We start from the raw sequence: 17,818 nt of genomic DNA, 5'->3' as shown, positions 1-17,818 counted from the left end.
ATGCCGGCATTCAGAGCCAGTGCTCAGGGATGGTTTGCCGAGTATGGCCGGTTTTTCTCCCATGCCTGTGCTACCGATTGCTGGTGAGTGGCCTGGGAGGGTGCTGATGACTGCGAACGTGGTTCAGTGGGTGGAATTTCACTGGGTCTCTGGACAACAGTGGCAGTGGTTCTTCCATGGCGTTCCAGTGAGGAAGCCGAACCAGCTGTGTGTGAGCTGGAGGAAGAGGCCCCAACACGAGCTGAAGAGGTGGTAGGTGCTGCTGAATGTTGGCCTACATCTTCAGTGTGTCTGTGTAACTCCACCTCGTGCTTGGTACGCACATGTTTCCACATATTTGTGGTATTGAGGTTGGTCACATTTTTGCCTCGTTTCACTTTCTGATGACACAGCTTGCATTTGACAAAGCAAATGTCATCTGCAACTCTGTCAAAAAAAGACCACGCACTGCAAGTCCTGGGAGCGCCCGTTTTGTGTTTTGGAAGAGGATTGCTCCTCACGGGTGCCAAAGTGGAGGCTACAGGCAACCAAGTCTGCCCCCGCCCTCTCCCTCCTCTTTTGGCCGTTCGGGGAATCTCTTCCTCAGAGCTGCTCCCACCACCCTCCTGTGGCTGACGCCATGATGGGTCAAGGACCTCATCATCTCCACTCCCCTCTTCAAGCACCGGCTGGTCCTGGGTTGTCTCGCCAGCACCGTACGCACCAGAAATTGGCAACTGAGTCTCATCATCATCTGATGCATACTGAGGTGTGCTGACCATAGGCACTGGCCCACCCGCCTCTTCAGATTCAGAGGGACAAAGCAGTTGCGCATCACTGCATACTCCCTCTTCTTCACGCTCTAGAATGCTGCTTGGTTGGCCACCTCTTTCCAAGCCAACAGATTCTGAGAACAGAAGTAAAGATTGAGATGGCTCCTGTCCAGGGCTCTCAGACTGCCTGGGAAATTTGGCAGGTGGTGAAGAGACAGATGGTTGCTCTTCAGTGCTCTGGCCTTGGGAGGATGCGGAAGTCATTGAAGTGGATGCGTTAGCTGACATCCATCCGACAACGGCTTCAATTTGTTCGTCACGCAGCAGTGGGGTACGGCGAGGTCCTACAAAGCTGCGCATGAAGGACTGTTGCCTGGTAAAAGTGGGGGATGCCGGGTCACTGGTGGCCGCAGCAGATACCGAATCCCCACGTCCTCTCCCTGCTGAATCCCCCCGTCCTCTCCCTGCTGAAACTCCACGGCCACGACCATGTGCCTTACTCCCTGCCTTCTTCATCTTGGTAGACTGATAAAGATAGGCAGAAAAGTAAAAAAGGGGTGGCTTGTTCTTATTCCTGAACACCTGCTAACCAGTATAAGAAACACTAATTTGGCTAAGAGTGTGTGTACTACACTTTAATATGATCTAATGTGGCCTAGACAACTGTAAAGTGGAGTGTTTGGTGAACTTTATTTCCTTTTTTTTTGGGTGGGGGGAAAGGAAAGGATGTGACCAAAGTTTGAAAGCTATAGTATCACAAACTTTTTGGAGCGAGTACAATGCAGGAAGCTAACCTACAATGCAATTGATGAGGCTCCAAAAAATAGGGTGATACTAGCCTGGCTGGCCCTGAAGGGCACAAGCCAGCAAAAAGGCTCCTCTATCTAATCCTATATAGTGTTTGCAACCAACCAATGACAATGGATGCGGTTGGAAGCACACTAATATAGGAGCAAAAATCTGGCTAAATTTGCTGCAAAAAAGGACTATGTATGAGGCAGTGACGCACGCTGAGCGGACTACAGCTAGCGGTGGCTGTAGAACACACTGCAACGTGAGCTGCACTCACACACAGAGAGACCTATCAGACCTATCAATGAGTGGAACAGGCTGCCACGAGAAGTGGTGAGTTCTCCTTCAATGGAAGTCTTCAAACAGAGGCTGGACAGACATCTCACTGGGATGATTTAGCGAATCCTGCTTTGAGCAGGGGGTTGGACCAGATGGCCCAGGAGGTCCCTTCCAACTCTACGATTCTATGATTCTATGATTCTATGATTCTATGACAGCCAAAAACAGTGCAGAGAAATGGGCTATAGCACTGAAAGGCTGCTGAAAGGCTCCGCTGTCCACTCCTTTAGTGTTTGCAACCAACGTATATGGATACGTATGGAAGCACACTATAAAGGAGAAAAAAAAAGCAGCAATAAAAGAAAAATGTGTATGAGGCAGAGACACACGCTGGCCGGCCTACAAGCAGACGTGCCTGCAGGACACACTACACAGCGTGGGTCTGCACTCACACAGCCCTTGCAGACAGCTGTGAAAACAGCGCTGCTAGGGAAAAGCAAGCTACAGTGGTGGTTTATGTAGCCTGGATAAAGCACAATATTGTTTTTAGAATCGCTATTTCTAACTGTCCCTCACAGTCTTCAACAGCAGCCTGTCCCTAACTGAATTCACAGCAGAGTGACCAGAAATGGCGGCTGCAGCGCTTTTTATAGTGCATCATGACATCATTTCAGCAGCCAATCACAGCCATGCCAGTAGTTAACATGCCTACATGCCTAACAGGATATGCCCACACTTCTGAGGATCCCCATTGGCTGAATCAAATCGAGCGGGCTCCTAGCATTATGGGAACTTCCGATTCCGGTATTCGATATGAAAAAAGTATCGGAACTAAGTATCGGAATTCCGATACAGCTAATATCGGCCGATACCTGATACTTGCGGTATCGGAATGCTCAACACTAGTGAGGACCCTTCACTTTGGGTTGCAAGCTTGCATATCTTGGCCAAAATATCGACCAATGCCTCACATAATTATAATAATTCTATGTATTTTGTGCACTTTATTTTTCAGGGTGCAGCCAAGCCAAGCACATTAGGTCTTGTAAACAGGGGTGTCCACATTGGATGCATTTAGAGCGTGCTGGCCAGCCCGCCTGATTGCATAGTATGGGCATGACTAATAGGCTGTGAACCAGACACAATGCATTACCTGCATGTGAACAGAGCCCTATATAAACCTCTATGGTGCAAATATATACTAAGCGGCCACGCCCTCCCATGAATTGGTAGGCTGTGAGTGGCTGTCTATTTAGTATTTTGCACCTGTGTTGCTGACATCTTTGTTACATGGGATGGCTGCATCCTGTAGTGCAATTGTTCAGAGACCTGGGCAGGTAAGCGGTGCTGCCCCTTTTCAGCTGTATTCTTGAATTTTTGGAGGATTTTTAGTCCTCTTTTGTGGCTTTGCTACTAGCTCTGCATATGGAGTCTGCAAACTATTCTAGGAAAATCTGCGCTCCAGAAGGCAAATAGCTCTGTCCCTCCGGAGTCTCACCGTATGGGTAAACAGTACTGTATAAAATGGTGTCACTTATGGGGGCTCTGCTGTTCTGGCACCTTAGGGGCTCTCCCAGTGCGTCATGGCACCAGCAAATTACATTAAAATCTGCCATTTAATATGGTGCTCCTTCCCTTCTGAACTTTGTACTGTGCCTGAAAAGCAGTTGCCAATATGGTATTGATGCAATCAGGAGAAATTGCACAAAAAAAACTGAGAGGTTCATTTTTTCCTATTGGCCCTTAAAATATAAAAATTGTTACTAAAACAGCGGTAAAAATGTAATTACTCTTTCTTCACCAACAAGTGATAACATGCAGTGTCTACATGCTCACTGCAACCCTAGATGAATTCATTGAGAGGTGAAGTTTGTAAAATGACTACACTTAAGGGGGATTTCTGCTGTTCTGACATCTCAGGGGCTTAAACAATGTGACATGGCACCCTAAAACAATTCCAGCAAAATTTGAATTCCAATACGGCACTTCTTCCCTTCTGAGTTTTGCTCTGTGCCTCAAAAGTAGTTTTTAAACATACATGCACAACAAATTTTATTTGTACAATTTCTCCTGTTACCCTAGTGAAAATAAAAAAAATGAAATGAGTCTAAGGCCTTTTTCACACCAGTTTTTTGACGTCAGTCAAAATCTGTCGTTTTGCCAAAAAAAGTATCCGCCATTTTTTTGACGGATCCGTTTTTTCCCATTGACTTGCATTAGCGGCGGATTTTGACGGATGGTCATCCGTTGGATCCGTTTTTTGACAGATCCGCCAAAATTTTGGCGTCCGCTGACTTGAGTGGACGGACAATGAAATGCTTTTTGGCTGCGTCAAAATAGTGGATAGCAACGGATCCGCCGCTATCCGCCATTCGTTATAATGGTCGCCTATGGGTGGCGGATCCGTTGCCAACCGTTTTTTGACAGAATCTGACAACGGATCAGCTTTTTCACACTGAGCATGCCCGGAAGGATTTCCTTGCTAGAAATGTAACCCCAAATTCCGTTCTGGCGGCAGAAAAATCTCTCTCTCTCTCTCTCTCTCCCCTTCCCAGACTCATTTTCCTTGAAATTTCGGTCACTACCTGCTAAAGCGGATCCATCAAAAAATGGATCCGGTGGTATCCGTTTGTGTCACAATGGTAACGGATCCGTTTTTTTCACAGCCTGGCGGATTTTGACTGACGTCAAATAACTGAAATGTGAAACAGGCCTAAAAGAGATTTTTATGGGAAAAATGTGAGTTTTGCATTTTCACAGCTCATCGTTATAAACTTCTGAGAAGCACCTGGGAGTTAAAGGTGCTCACCAAACATCTAAATGCATTCATTGAAGGGTCTAGTTTCCAAAATGAGGTTACGTGCGGGAGGGTTTCCACTGTTTAAACACATTTGAGGCTCTCCAAATGTGGCATGACGTCTGCTAATGATTCCAACAAATTTTGCATTAAAAATTCAAATGGCACTGCTTTCCTTCTGAACCCTGCCTTACACGCAAACAGTAGTTTTCCCCTACACATGGGGTATCAGCATACTCAGGGAATTTACACAACAAACTATATGATGTAATTTCTCCTGTTACTCTTGAGAAAATAAAAAAACTGGAGCTGAAAGAACATTTTTGTGGGACAAATTTGGTCTTCACAGTGCAACATTATAAACTTCTTTGAAGCGCCTTGATGTTAAAGGTGATAACCATACATCTAAATACATTCCTTGAGGGGACTAGTTTCCAAAATGGGGGTCACTTGTGGGGGTTTTCCACTGTTTAGACACATAGAGCTTCTCTAAATGCGACATGGCATCCGCTAATGATTCCAGCAAATTTTAAGTTCAAAAAGTCAAATGGCGCGCCTTCCCTTCCAAGCCCTGCTATGCATACAAACAGTAGTTTTCCTCCACATATTGGGTATTGGTGTACTCACAAGAAATCAAAATGCAAAATGTGGAGCCAAAAACATTTTTGTGGAAAAAATTTGTGAATTTTTTTCTTTTCACTGCGTTACGTTATAAACTTTGTGAAACATCTGGAGGTTCAAGGTGCTCACTGCATATCTAGATAAGTTCTTTGAGGGGTCTAGTTTACAAACTGTGGTCGGTTGTGGGGGTTTCTACTGTGTAGGCACATTAGGGGCTTTTCAAACACGATATAATGTCTGCTCTTGATTCCAGCCAATTTTGTGTTCAAAAAGTCAAGCGGTGCTCCTTTCCTTTCGAGTCCTACTGTACACCCAAACAGTTCTTATCCCTTACATATGGGGTATCTGGCTCTCTTGAGAAATTACACAACAAATTTTGGGGTCCATTTTCTCCTGTTACCCTTGTGAAAAAATTGGGTCTAAAATTTTGGCAAAAAAAAGTTAAATGTTATTTTGAGCACCTTGAGAGGTGATATTTTTAGTATGATGTCAATTTTGAGTAATATCTGCCATATAGGCCCCTTAAAGTCACTTAAAAATGTTAACTTCCTGTAAAAAAAAATTATGTTTAAAAAATTGTGCTGATGTAAAATTATACATGTGGGAAATGTTATTTGCTATCTATTTTGTGTGACCTAACTCTCTGCTTTAAGTGCAAAAAATAAAGTTTGAAAATTGCTAAATTTTCACCAAGTTTCCGATTTTTTTCACAAGTAAATGCATGTCATATCGAACAAATTTTCCCACTATCTTGAAGCACAATATGTCAGGAAAAAAAGTCTCAGAATCAGTGGGATCTGTTGAAGCGTACCAGCACTATTACCACATTAAGTGTCACTGGTTAATATTGTAAAATTTGGCCTGATCATAAAGGTGAAAACAGGATTGGGGAGTGTAGGGGTTATTATTAGTGATGAGTGAGTATACTTGTTGCTCGGGTTTTTCCAAGCATGCTCGGGTGTCCTCCGAGTATTTTGGCATGCGAGGTGATTTAGTTTTCGCCGCCTCAGCTGCATGATTTGTGGCTGCTGGACAGCCTGAATACTTATGGGTATTCCCTAACAAACAGGAATTCTTCACATGTATTCAGGCTGTCCAGCAGCCACAAATCATGCAGCTGAGGTGACGAAAACTAAATCTCCGAGCAAAATACTCGAAGGTCACCCGAGCATGCTCGAAAAAACCCGAGCAACAAGTATACTCGCTCATCACTAGTTATTATGTCATCTAATATAATCATTTATTTAAACCCATATGTGGTCAAAGTGTAGCTAAATAATATCAATGTAAACATGGCCCGGGCCCAGATGGGCTACATACGACAGTCCTTAAGAAACTCACTTCAGTTATAGCTTGCCACCTGTACACCATTTTTAGAGACCCTCTACTGACTGGTACTCTACTAAGCAAATTAAATGTGATACTCATTTTTAAAAAGTGCTCCATGTGTTTTCCATGTAATTATAGACCAGTAAAAACTTTACATCCATTGTAGGAAAAATGTTAAGGGCCTTTTAATGAATGATAATGGTTGTATACTCAGCTTCTGCCTCTCCCCACATACTGACTTCTGGAAATGAAAGCTGAAAGCTGTCTGTTAATCACACTCAGGTCTGCTGTGCTCAAGCACATGTCAGCATTCTGCAGTGAGGAAAGTGTTTGTCAATTCATGTCTCACTCACTTACTGAGCCTGTTCTAAGCTATCGTAGGAGTGTATTCTTTCTCCATTGTGAGAGAGTTGTGGTGAATGACTACTACTCTCAATGGTCCTTGGTTATAAGTGGTTTACTCCAAGGTTAAGTGCTTGGTCCTCTATTATTCAATTATTTATTAATGATAAAGAAGATGGAATTAATTAAGTTGTTCCTATTTTTGCTGTTGACACCAAGGTACATACTGTTGCATAGTGCAGTGTATGGAAGATGGTCAAAAAACAAAAGCTAACTTGAACAACGAGAGTATTTAGGCATTCACTTGGCAGATGGGGTTCAAGGTGGATAAATATAAAGTCATGTATCTGGGCTCTAGTAGAATGTTCCAGGAATGGTAAAACTAGGATAGTAAGTTGTAGAGAATGCTCTGGGTGTATTTGTAGATCGCAGAGTAAGGCCGGAGTCACACTACAGCGAGATACGGCCGAGTCTCGCAGGTTAAAACCAAGCTCTGGCACCAAGACTCCGGAGCGGAGCATGCAGCTCCATGTATTGCTGTGCGGCTGCACGCTCCACTCCGGAGTGCCGGCGCCAGAGCTTGGTTTTAACCTGCGAGACTTGGCCATATTACGCTGTGTGTGATCCCGGCCTAAGTATCATCATGCATTGTAAATTAGCAACTTCAAAGATCAGAAGGATATTGACATTTTTTAAAACAAATATGAACTCTAACAACTGGGTTAGTTACTTGTCTCACACTAGTAATGCCTCCTTTCATTTATAATAATCTTTTGGAGATAGATTCTCATGCGGATCAGTGTCTGGCCCATACAAAATCATTAGTAGTGGAACCAATGTTCAATGGTGCATTCCACAGGCTGCAATGTTGAATTGGATCTCAGGTAAAGAAGTTCTATACATGCAACTGATATTCTCCTTTTTGTTATATTCAGATACAACATTGTACATTATTATCCTTTCAGTGTATGGTTGATGGATGTCGTAATTAGAGAATCACATGCTATCTCCAAGGTTATGCGATCCCAACATATATTATGTGGAGTAACACATCATTGTAAAGGATTGTATTAGAATGCTTTGTACTTTCTCTTGTAAATCAACTTTTTCACTATTTGAATTTACATAACAGTAATTATTTAATACCACAAGTTACTGGGAGTATAAAGAAGATAACAAAACATTTAAAGCCCATTGTTGCATCAAACTATTCTATTGTTGACATACCATTTAAAAATTGTTCATCCGAGCAAGTCACAAAATAACACATTCCAAAGGATGGCTGCTTCCCGTCTGGGCACAAGTCACAGTCCTGAGGAGAGAGCCCATGACATGTCATGCAGGACTTGTGGCAGGCTTCACATTGCCACTTCTTTTTATCTTGGAACATGCCTCCTGGGCATTTTGTCACACATTTAGCATCTGAAAAAAAAAAGGTTTTTTTTTTAATAAAAAATAAATCTAAAGTCATGACAGTCTATGGGCTTGACTCAACTAAACTTTTATGCTAAAAAATGCTTAGAGTTGCTCAAAAATTTTGGAAATGTTGGCGTTTTCACGCCAGTTTCTTCCAGCTCAGACAAATTGGTGGAGGTGGGTGGGATAGAGACATGATAGTGGTGTGACATCACACCTCAAACAGGCAGCATGGTGGCTCAGCAGTTAGCACTATTGCTTTGCAGCATTGGAGACCTGAGTTCAAATCCCACAAAGGACAACATCTGAAAGGTGTTTGCATGTTCTCCCCTCATTTGCCTGGGGTGCCTCTGGGAAATATGTTATGAACTCATCAGACACTCCTAATTCATTAAATAAGCACTCTCACTGAACTTTTTATCCTATTAATATATTGTAGTCTTCATATCATGTAGCCCTCTGTACTTACAATTGCTCATTTTCCCTTCAACCCAGCTAATTCTTCTCTTTTACATTAGGTCTATGACATCCTGTGATTAAAAATTGACTAACTGAATCCTTCTAATCCTCTATGTAGAAACAGGAGGTTAATTTCTCCTGTATGAGTCATAAGTCACTGCAAAACTCCCTGTGGGGGGCGGGGGAGGGAACAGCTGGGTCAGGAGTTGAAGAGGGGGATGAAAAATGCAGGTACAGGAGATTTCCTGTTTCTTCATAAAAGCAGAGAAAAGAGAAGAATTACCTGAGTAGAAAAGCAAAATAAGCAATTGTAAGTACACACATAATATGATGGCTGCAATGTATTAAGTGGATATAAACTTTGATACGGTGCTTCTTTAATGGGCTTGTGCCTCTTAATAAATCAGGAGGTTCTGACTTGTACATGCCCCCTTGTCACCACCAGCAAGAAAATCACCAATATTGACGAATCGAGCACTATATGTCTAATGATAGAAAATCTTCATACACGTGATATTATTGACCAATAATGATATACACTGTATGCCAAAAACAATAACAGCAGACCTGGAAGAACCATCTCATGTCATACCACATGTAACTGTAAATCAGTAATTGTAATAACTGCATGTGACTAAGGATATTTAGGAAGTTTTACATTTCACAATGCAATAAAGGATATAAAAGAACATAACTGCAAAGAAAACTGAAGTCTTGTGATTTTTTTTATTATGAAATGTAAAACACATTCTGTTTGCCATGACCATAACTGACAGCCATAAGCAAGGTGTGTAGTGTCTTGTTATCTCACTATGTTGAACCATTCACCACTGAACAAATAAGAACAAGTGACCGATATGTAGAAAACTGCCTGATAAGCTTTTACAGCCCTCTTCTTACCATGCAAATAATATCCACTTTGACAGGAAGAGCAGTGGGTTTCATTTTGACATTCTATGCACCCTGATGTACAAGCAAGACACAATTTTCCATCATTGTCCTCATACGTTTTCGAGGGGCAATGTTTTCGGCATTGTAGATGGTACCTAAAATCAAATGCAGTTTTTATAGAAATGAAACATCCATACATGTTAGGAAGTCTGATGGAATATGCAAGGCAAGGGTCAGCGGTCATTGTTTCGTACTAGTGGTAACAAAGCTCTGATTGCAAATATACTGCTGAAAGACAAAACACTGAGAGTAGGATTTAGATTAGTAGGGAGGGGACAGGAGGAAAGGGTATGAATAAAATTAACTCTTATGTCATGATCATAAAATATAAAATAAATTGTAAAATGAATATGTGAGTAGTTGACACACTGGCGCTTGTCCACTCGAAGAAAGAAAATATTCCCAGATGCAGCAGGTGATGAACATGCTCTGTGCCGGTGCCTGTTAACCCCTTCACTACCAAGGGTGGTTTGCACGTTAACTCCCGGGCCAATTTTTACAATTCTGACCACTGTCCATTTATGAGGTCATAACTCTGAAACGCTTCCATGGATCCCGGTGATTCTGACATTGTTTTCTCGTGACATATTGTACTTCATGTTAGTGGTAAAATTTCATTCAAATAACTTGCGTTTATTTGTGAAAAAAATGGAAATTTGGCAAAAATTTTGAAAATTTCGCAATTTTCCAACTTTGAATTTTTATGCCCTTAAATCACAGCGATACGGCACACAAAAAAATTAATAAATAACATTTCCCACATGTTTATTTTACATCAGCACAATTTTGGAACCAAAATTTTTTTTTGTTAGGGAGTTATAAGGGTTAAAAATTGACCAGCGATTTCTCATTTTTGCAACACCATTTTATTTTTAGGGACCACATCACATTTGAAGCCACTTTGAGGGGTCTATATGATAGAAAATACCCAAAAGAGACACCATTCTAAAAACTGCACCCCTTAAGGTGCTTAAAACCATATTTAAGAAGTTTATTAACCCTTTAGGTGCGTCACAGGAATTTTTTGAATATTTAAAAAAAATGAACATTTAACTTTTTTTCACAAAAAAAATACTTCAGGTTCAATTTTCTTTATTTTACCAAGGGTAACAGGAGAAATTGGACTGCAAAGGTTATTGTGCAATTTGTCCTGAGTATGCTGATACCTGATATGTGGGGGGGAACCACTGTTTCGGCGCATGGCAGACCTCAGTAGGGAAGGAGCACCGTTTGACTTTTTCAATGCAAAATTGGCTGAAATTCAGATCGGACGCCATGTCGCGTTTGGAGAGCCCCTGATGTAACTAAACAGTGGAAACCCCCCCAAGTGACCCTATTTTGGAAACTAGACCCCCCAAGGAACTTATCTAGATATGTGGTGAGAACTTTGAACCCACAAGGCCTTCACAGAAGTTTATAACGTACAGAGGTACAATGAAAAAATCATATTTTTTCCACAAAAATTATCTTTTCACCCCCAATTTTTATTTTTCCAAGGGTAACAGGACCCTAAAAGTTATTGTGCAATTTGTCCTGAGTACGTTGATACCCCATATGTGGGTGTAAATGACTATTTGGGCGCATAGCAGAGCTCGGAAGGGAAGCAGCGCCATTTGACGTTTTTGGCTAGAATTGAGATCGGACACCATGTCGCGATTGGAAAACCCCGATGTACCAAAACAGTGGAAACCCCCCACAAATGACACCATTTTGGAATCTAGACCCCCCAAGGAACTTATCTAGATGTGTGGTGAGAACTTTGAACCCCCCAAGGGCTTCACAGAAGTTTATAACATACAGCCATACAATTAATAAATCATATTTTTTCCACAAAAATGATCTTTTCACCCTCAATTCTTATTTTTCCAAGAGTAACAAGACCCTAAAAGATATTGTGCAATTTATCCTGAGTGCGCTGATACCCCACATGTGGGGGTAAACCACTATTTGGGCGCATGGCAGAGCTTGGAAGGGAAGCAGCACCATTTGACGTTTTTGGCTGGAATTGAGATCGGACACCATGTCGCATTTGGAAAGTCCCTGATGTACCAAAACAGTAGAAACCCCCCACAAATGACACCATTTTGGAAACTAGACCCCCTGAGGAACTTATCTAGATGTGTGAGCACATTGAACCCCAAAGGGCTTCACAGAAGTTTATAATGCCCAGGCATGAAAATAAAAAAATCTTATTTTTTCCACAAACATGATCAATTAGTCTCCAATTTTTTATTTTCCCAAGGGTAACAGGAGAAATTGGACCCCAAAAGTTGTTGTACAATTTGTCCTGAGTACGCTGATACCTCATATGTGGGAGAAAAATACTGTATGGGCACACGTCGGGGCTTGGAATGCAGACTTTGATGGCATGGTCTGCGGGTGTCATGTTGCTTTTGGAAAGCCCCTGATGTACCTAAACAGTGAAAACCCCCCACAAGTGACCCCATTTTGGAAACTAGACCCCCTAATGAACTTATCTAGCTGTGTGGTGAGCACTTTGATCCCCTCAGTGCTTCACAGAAGTTTATAACGACCGGGCGTGAAAATAAAAATATCGTATTTTTTCAACAAACATCATCTTTTAGTCCCCATTTTTTTATTTTCCCAAGGGTAACAGGAGAAATTGGACCCCAAAAGTTGTTGTCCAATTTGTCCTGAGTACGCTGATACCTCATATGTGGGAGAAAAATACTGTATGGGCACACGTCGGGGCTTGGAATGCAGACTTTGATGGCATGGTCTGCGGGTGTCATGTTGCTTTTGGAAAGCCCCTGATGTACCTAAACAGTGAAAACCCCCCACAAGTGACCCCATTTTGGAAACTAGACCCCCTAATGAACTTATCTAGATGTGTGGTGAGCACTTTGATCCCCTCAGTGCTTCACAGAAGTTTATAACGACCGGGCGTGAAAATAAAAATATCGTATTTTTTCAACAAACATCATCTTTTAGTCCCCATTTTTTTATTTTCCCAAGGGTAACAGGAGAAATTGGACCCCAAAAGTTGTTGTCCAATTTGTCCTGAGTACGCTGATACCTTATATGTGGGAGAAAACTACTGTATGGGCACACGTCAGGGCTCGGAAGGGAAGTAGTGACGTTTTGGAATGCAGACTTTGATGGATTGGTCTGCGGGTGTCATGTGCGTTTGGAGAGCCCCTGATGTACCTAAACTATTGAAACTCCCCACAAGTGACCCCATTTTGGAAACTAGACCCCCCACGGAACTTATCTAGATGTGTGGTGAGCACTTTGAATCCCCAAGAGCTTCACAGAAGTTTATAACGCCTGGGCGTGAAAATAAAAAAAATAATTTTTTTCCGCAAAAATTATATTTTTGCCCCCAATTTTTTATTTTCCTAAGGGTAACAGGTGAAATTGGACCCCAAAAGTTGTTTTGTAATTTGTCCTGAGTAGGCTGATACCCCATATGTGGGGGTAAAACACTGTTTGGGCGCATGGCAGAGCTTGGAAGGGAAGGAGCACCATTTGACTTTTTCAACGCAGAATTAACTGGAATTGAGATCAGACGCCATGTTGCCTTTGGAGAGCACCTGATGTGCCCAAACAGTGGAAACCCCCCAATTATAACTCCAACCCCAACACACTCCTAACCCTAATCTGAGCCCTAACTCTAGCCCTAACCCTAACCCTAACACTAGCCCTAACCCTAGCCCTAACCCTAGCCCTAACCCTAACCCTAACCCTAGCGCTAACCCTAACCCTAACCCTAGCCCTAACCCTAACCCTAATGGGAAAATGGAAATAAATACATTTTCTTTTAGTTTTATTATTTTTCCCTAACTAGGGGGGTGATAACGGGGGGTTTGATTTTCTATTTATGGCGGGTTTTTATGTTTGGCGGCTGTCAGACGCTAAAAGACGCTTTTCATTGTAAAAATAGTTTTTGCATCACCACATATTGTGAGCCATAATTTTTCCGTATTTTGACCCACCGAGTCATGTGTGGTCTTATTTTTTGCGGGACGAGTTGACGTTTTCATTGGTACCATTTTCGGGCACGTGACATTTTTTGATCGCTTTTTATTCCGATTTTTGGGACGCAGAATGAACAAAAACCAGCGTTTCATGAATTTCTTTTGGGTGGTGCGCTTACGTCGTTCTGCGTGCGATAAAATTGATAAAGCGGTTTTATTCTTCGGGTCAGTACGGTTACAGCGATACCTCATTTAGGTGGGTTTTTTATGTTTTGTCGGTTTTTTGCAATGAAAACAATTATATATAAAAAATAATTATTTTTGTATCGCCTTATTCTGCGAGCTATACCTATTTTTTTGCGGATGATGCTGTATGGCAGCTCGTTTTTTGTGGGACAAGATGACGTTTTCAGCGGTACCATGGATATTTATATGCGTCTTTTTGATCGCGCATTATTGCACTTTTTGTTCGGTGGTATGATAATAAATCATTATTTTTTGCTTCGTTTTTTATTTTTATTTTTTAAAGGGGTTCGCTAAAGGGGTTAACTAATGGGACAGTTTTATAGGGCGGGTCGCTACGGACGCGGCGATACCAAATATGTGTACTTTTATTGTTTTTTTTTTATTTTGGAAAAATGGATTTATTGGGGAATATTTTTTTTTTTTTTTTACTAATTTATTTAGCGATTTTTTTTAAAATTATTTTTAACACTTTTTTTTTTTTTTTACTTTATTACCTTGCCCCAGGTGGGACATCACTGTCCTGTGACAGATCGCTGATCTGTCACATCACAGATCACTGTGACAGATCAGCAATCTGTCACAGGCAGTTCTGCAGACTTCCTCATGCCTGCGCTTTGCAGGCAGTGAGGAAGTCAGCTCCCTACAGGCCCCCGAAGGCAGCTGAGGTACAGAATCGTTAGGCAGAAGCAGAGTCAGAAGTCCAGGCCAAGGTCAGAGTCATAAACCAGGAGGGCAGCAGAGGTACAGAATCGTTAGGCAGAAGCAGAATCAGAAGTCCAGGCCAAGGTCAGAGTCATAAACCAGGAGGGCAGCAGAGGTACAGAATCGTTAGGCCGAAGCAGAGTCAGAAGTCCAGGCCAAGGTCAGAGTCAGTCAACTATAGCAATTCACACAGTAACACGCAGGGAAACCAAGAATATATCCGGCGGCTTGCAAACCCAGTCCCAAGGTATTTGAGGGATCAGGTCATCCCTCACAGGCTTCCGGGCTGATGATGTCATCAGGACCGCCCCCAGGACCAGACCTGATGACGATGCACCAACCCCTTCATGACTGACAGAGGAGCGGAGTCTGCGTCCACTAGACGCCTGCGCAGAAGCCCTTTCACTGTTGCCGCCATCACTCGGGCGCGAGCCACGGCGCCTCCTAGTAGCTGAGGGCGGAACAGCAGGCCCCGAGTACGACGACGACATGTCAGTCCGGCGCCTCCTGGTGGCCGAGGCCTGGACAGCAGGCCCTGAGCCCGAGGGCGGCGTGACAGTCCGTCGCCTCCTAGTGGCTGAGGGAGGAACAGCAGGCCCCGAGTCTGACGGCGACGTGACAGTACCCCCCTCTCCAGGAGGGGCCTCCGGACCCTCAAAACCCGGTTTGTCAGGGTGAAGGAGATGAAATCTCCTATTTAATGCCTTGGCATGGACGTTCCCCGCAGGAACCCAGGACCTTTCCTCTGGGCCGTAGCCCTTCCAGTGTACCAGATACTGTACTGAGCCCCTCACAAGGCGGGAGTCAAGGATACCCTGGACTTCATACTCCAGAGCTCCCCTGACCGAAACAGGAGGAGGAGGGGACTGAACAGGGTGAATGGGAGAATGATAAGGTTTGAGGAGAGACCTGTGGAATACGTTAGGCATTTGAATGACTGTGGAAGTTTTAAGCGGAAGGCTACTGGGTTAACCACCTCGATAATTTCGTATGGGCCGATGAACCTGGGACCTAGTTTGGCGGACGGTACCTTAAGCTTGATGTTTTTTGTAGAGAGCCAAACCTTGTCGCCAACTCCCAGGTGCGGCCCCTTAGATCGTCGTCTATTTGCAGCCGATGCCTGTCTAACCTGAGCCCCTTTCAAATTTGAATTAACCTCAGACCAAATCGTTTTTAGCCGATGTATATTTTGCTCAACCCCAGGGAGCTCCGACATCCTGGCCGAAAACGACCGAAAGCACGGATGTAGTCCAAGGTTACAAAAAAAAGGGGTAGCTTTAATGGAGTCTTGATATCGATTATTGAGGGCGAACTCAGCCAATGACAGATGTTCCACCCAATCGGTCTGATGTCCTGACACATAACAGCGGAGGTATTGTTCCAGAGCTTGGTTAGTACGCTCAGTTTGACCATTAGTTTTGGGATGGTATGCCGAGGAGAAGGACAACTCCACACCAATGCGTCTACAGAATGCCCTCCAGAACTTCGAGACAAACTGGGTACCCCTGTCGGACACAATATTTGCCGGAACGCTGTGCAGACGTACAATGTGCAGAACGAACAACTTACTTAAAGTTTCAGAGTTAGGCAACCCAGACAGGGGAATAAAATGGCACTGCTTGCAGAACCTGTCTACCACCACCCAGATACAAGTTTTCCCATCTGATGGCGGCAGGTCTGTAATGAAATCCATGGAGATATGGGTCCATGGACTCTCGGGTGGGCAAGGACTGAAGCCAGCCGGCAGGGCGACTATGGAGGGACTTGGCGCGGGCACAGACTTCACACGCTGAAGCATAGTCCTTACAGTCCTTGACCACTGTCGGCCACCAAAAGTTCCTAGTTACCAGCCTGGTGGTATTATTGAGACCCGGATGGCCTGCCAGGACAGAGTCGTGTGATTCTTTTAGAACCTGCAGACGAAGGTTAGCCGGAACGAACAATTTTTTGGGGGGCGTACTGTCAGGAACTTGCTCTGAAGTCCTACGGATCTCCTCCAGAAGGTCCAAAGACACTGCCGACACGACGATTCCATTAGCCAATATCGGGACTGGTTCACAGTCCTCGGTCTGTGTGGGGCAAAAACTGCGAGAGAGGGCATCTGCCCTCACATTTTTAGTACCGGGGCGAAAGGTGATTAAAAAATCAAACCTGGAGAAAAGCAAGGCCCACCTGGCCTGCCTGGGATTTAGTCTTTTAGCTGACTCTAGGTAGGTTAGGTTTTTGTGGTCTGTAATAACAGAGACCTTGTGTTTGGCACCTTCGAGGAAGTGGCGCCATTCCTCGAAGGCCCATTTGATCGCCAATATTTCCCGATTACCGATGTCATAGTTTCTCTCCGTGGCAGAGAATTTGCAGGAGAAAAACGCACATGGGCGAAGCTGAGTGAGGGATGCAGTGCCTTGTGATAGCACTGCTCCCACTCCGACTTCGGAGGCATCAACTTCTACAATAAACAGGCAGTCTAAGTCCGGTTGAATCAGAACCGGGTTGGCCACGAAGCAATCTTTTAGTGTGGAAAAAGCCCGAATAGCCTCAGGATTCCAATTAGCCACATCAGCCCCTTTTCGGGTAAGGTCCGTGAGTGGCTTGGCAATCTCAGAGAAACCCCTGATAAACTTGCGGTAATAATTCGCAAATCCCAAAAATCGCTGCAGCGCTTACAGCGATTTGGGTTGCACCCAAGCCTTAATAGGTTGAATTTTGGCAGGGTCCATGCGAAACCCCTTGCCTGAGACCATGTATCCTAAGAACTGTACCTCTTCGGCAAAAAAAACACATTTTTCTAGTTTCGCAAACAAAGAGTTTTTTCGCAGTCTCTGCAGTACCTAACGGACGTGTTGAGCATGTGTCACAGGGTCAGCAGAATAAATCAAAATGTCATCAAGATACACGACGACATACACCCCACAAATGTCTCTGAAAATATCATTGACAAAGTGTTGAAATACGGCAGGTGCGTTACTGAGTCCGAACGGCATTACAAGGTACTCAAAGTGACCAAGAGGTGTATTAAAGGCCGTTTTCCATTCATCACCGCTTCTTATGCGGACCAGATTACATGCCCCCCGGAGGTCAAGTTTAGTAAACCAGTGGGCTCCCAGTAGCTGATTAAACAGATCAGGAATGCGTGGGAGCGGGTACTGATTTTTTACAGTAATTGCGTTCAGCTCACGATAATCAATGCATGGTCT

General features: G+C 43.6%; 1 protein-coding gene across 1 annotated transcript in view; it reads right to left on the bottom strand.

The window, feature by feature from the left end:
- The window catches only part of LOC141098915 (cysteine repeat modular protein 2-like), a 408,915-nt gene that overhangs the window by 242,771 nt on the left and 148,326 nt on the right, over nucleotides 1-17,818 (bottom strand). Inside the window, exons 5-6 of the mRNA XM_073586906.1 lie at nucleotides 9,688-9,833; nucleotides 8,140-8,334 (exon numbers count right to left, since the gene is read on the bottom strand). Coding sequence (XP_073443007.1) covers nucleotides 8,140-8,334; nucleotides 9,688-9,833 — 341 coding nt within the window. The remainder of the gene's footprint in view (nucleotides 1-8,139; nucleotides 8,335-9,687; nucleotides 9,834-17,818) is intronic.

The sequence above is a fragment of the Dendrobates tinctorius genome, unplaced genomic scaffold (genome assembly GCF_039654945.1).
Source record: "Dendrobates tinctorius isolate UK_male_01 unplaced genomic scaffold, ASM3965494v1 ptg000097l, whole genome shotgun sequence".
Lineage (NCBI taxonomy): Eukaryota > Metazoa > Chordata > Amphibia > Anura > Dendrobatidae > Dendrobates > Dendrobates tinctorius.
The sequence above is the reverse complement of the archived record's forward strand: the minus strand, read 5'-3'. Positions and strand labels throughout refer to the sequence as shown.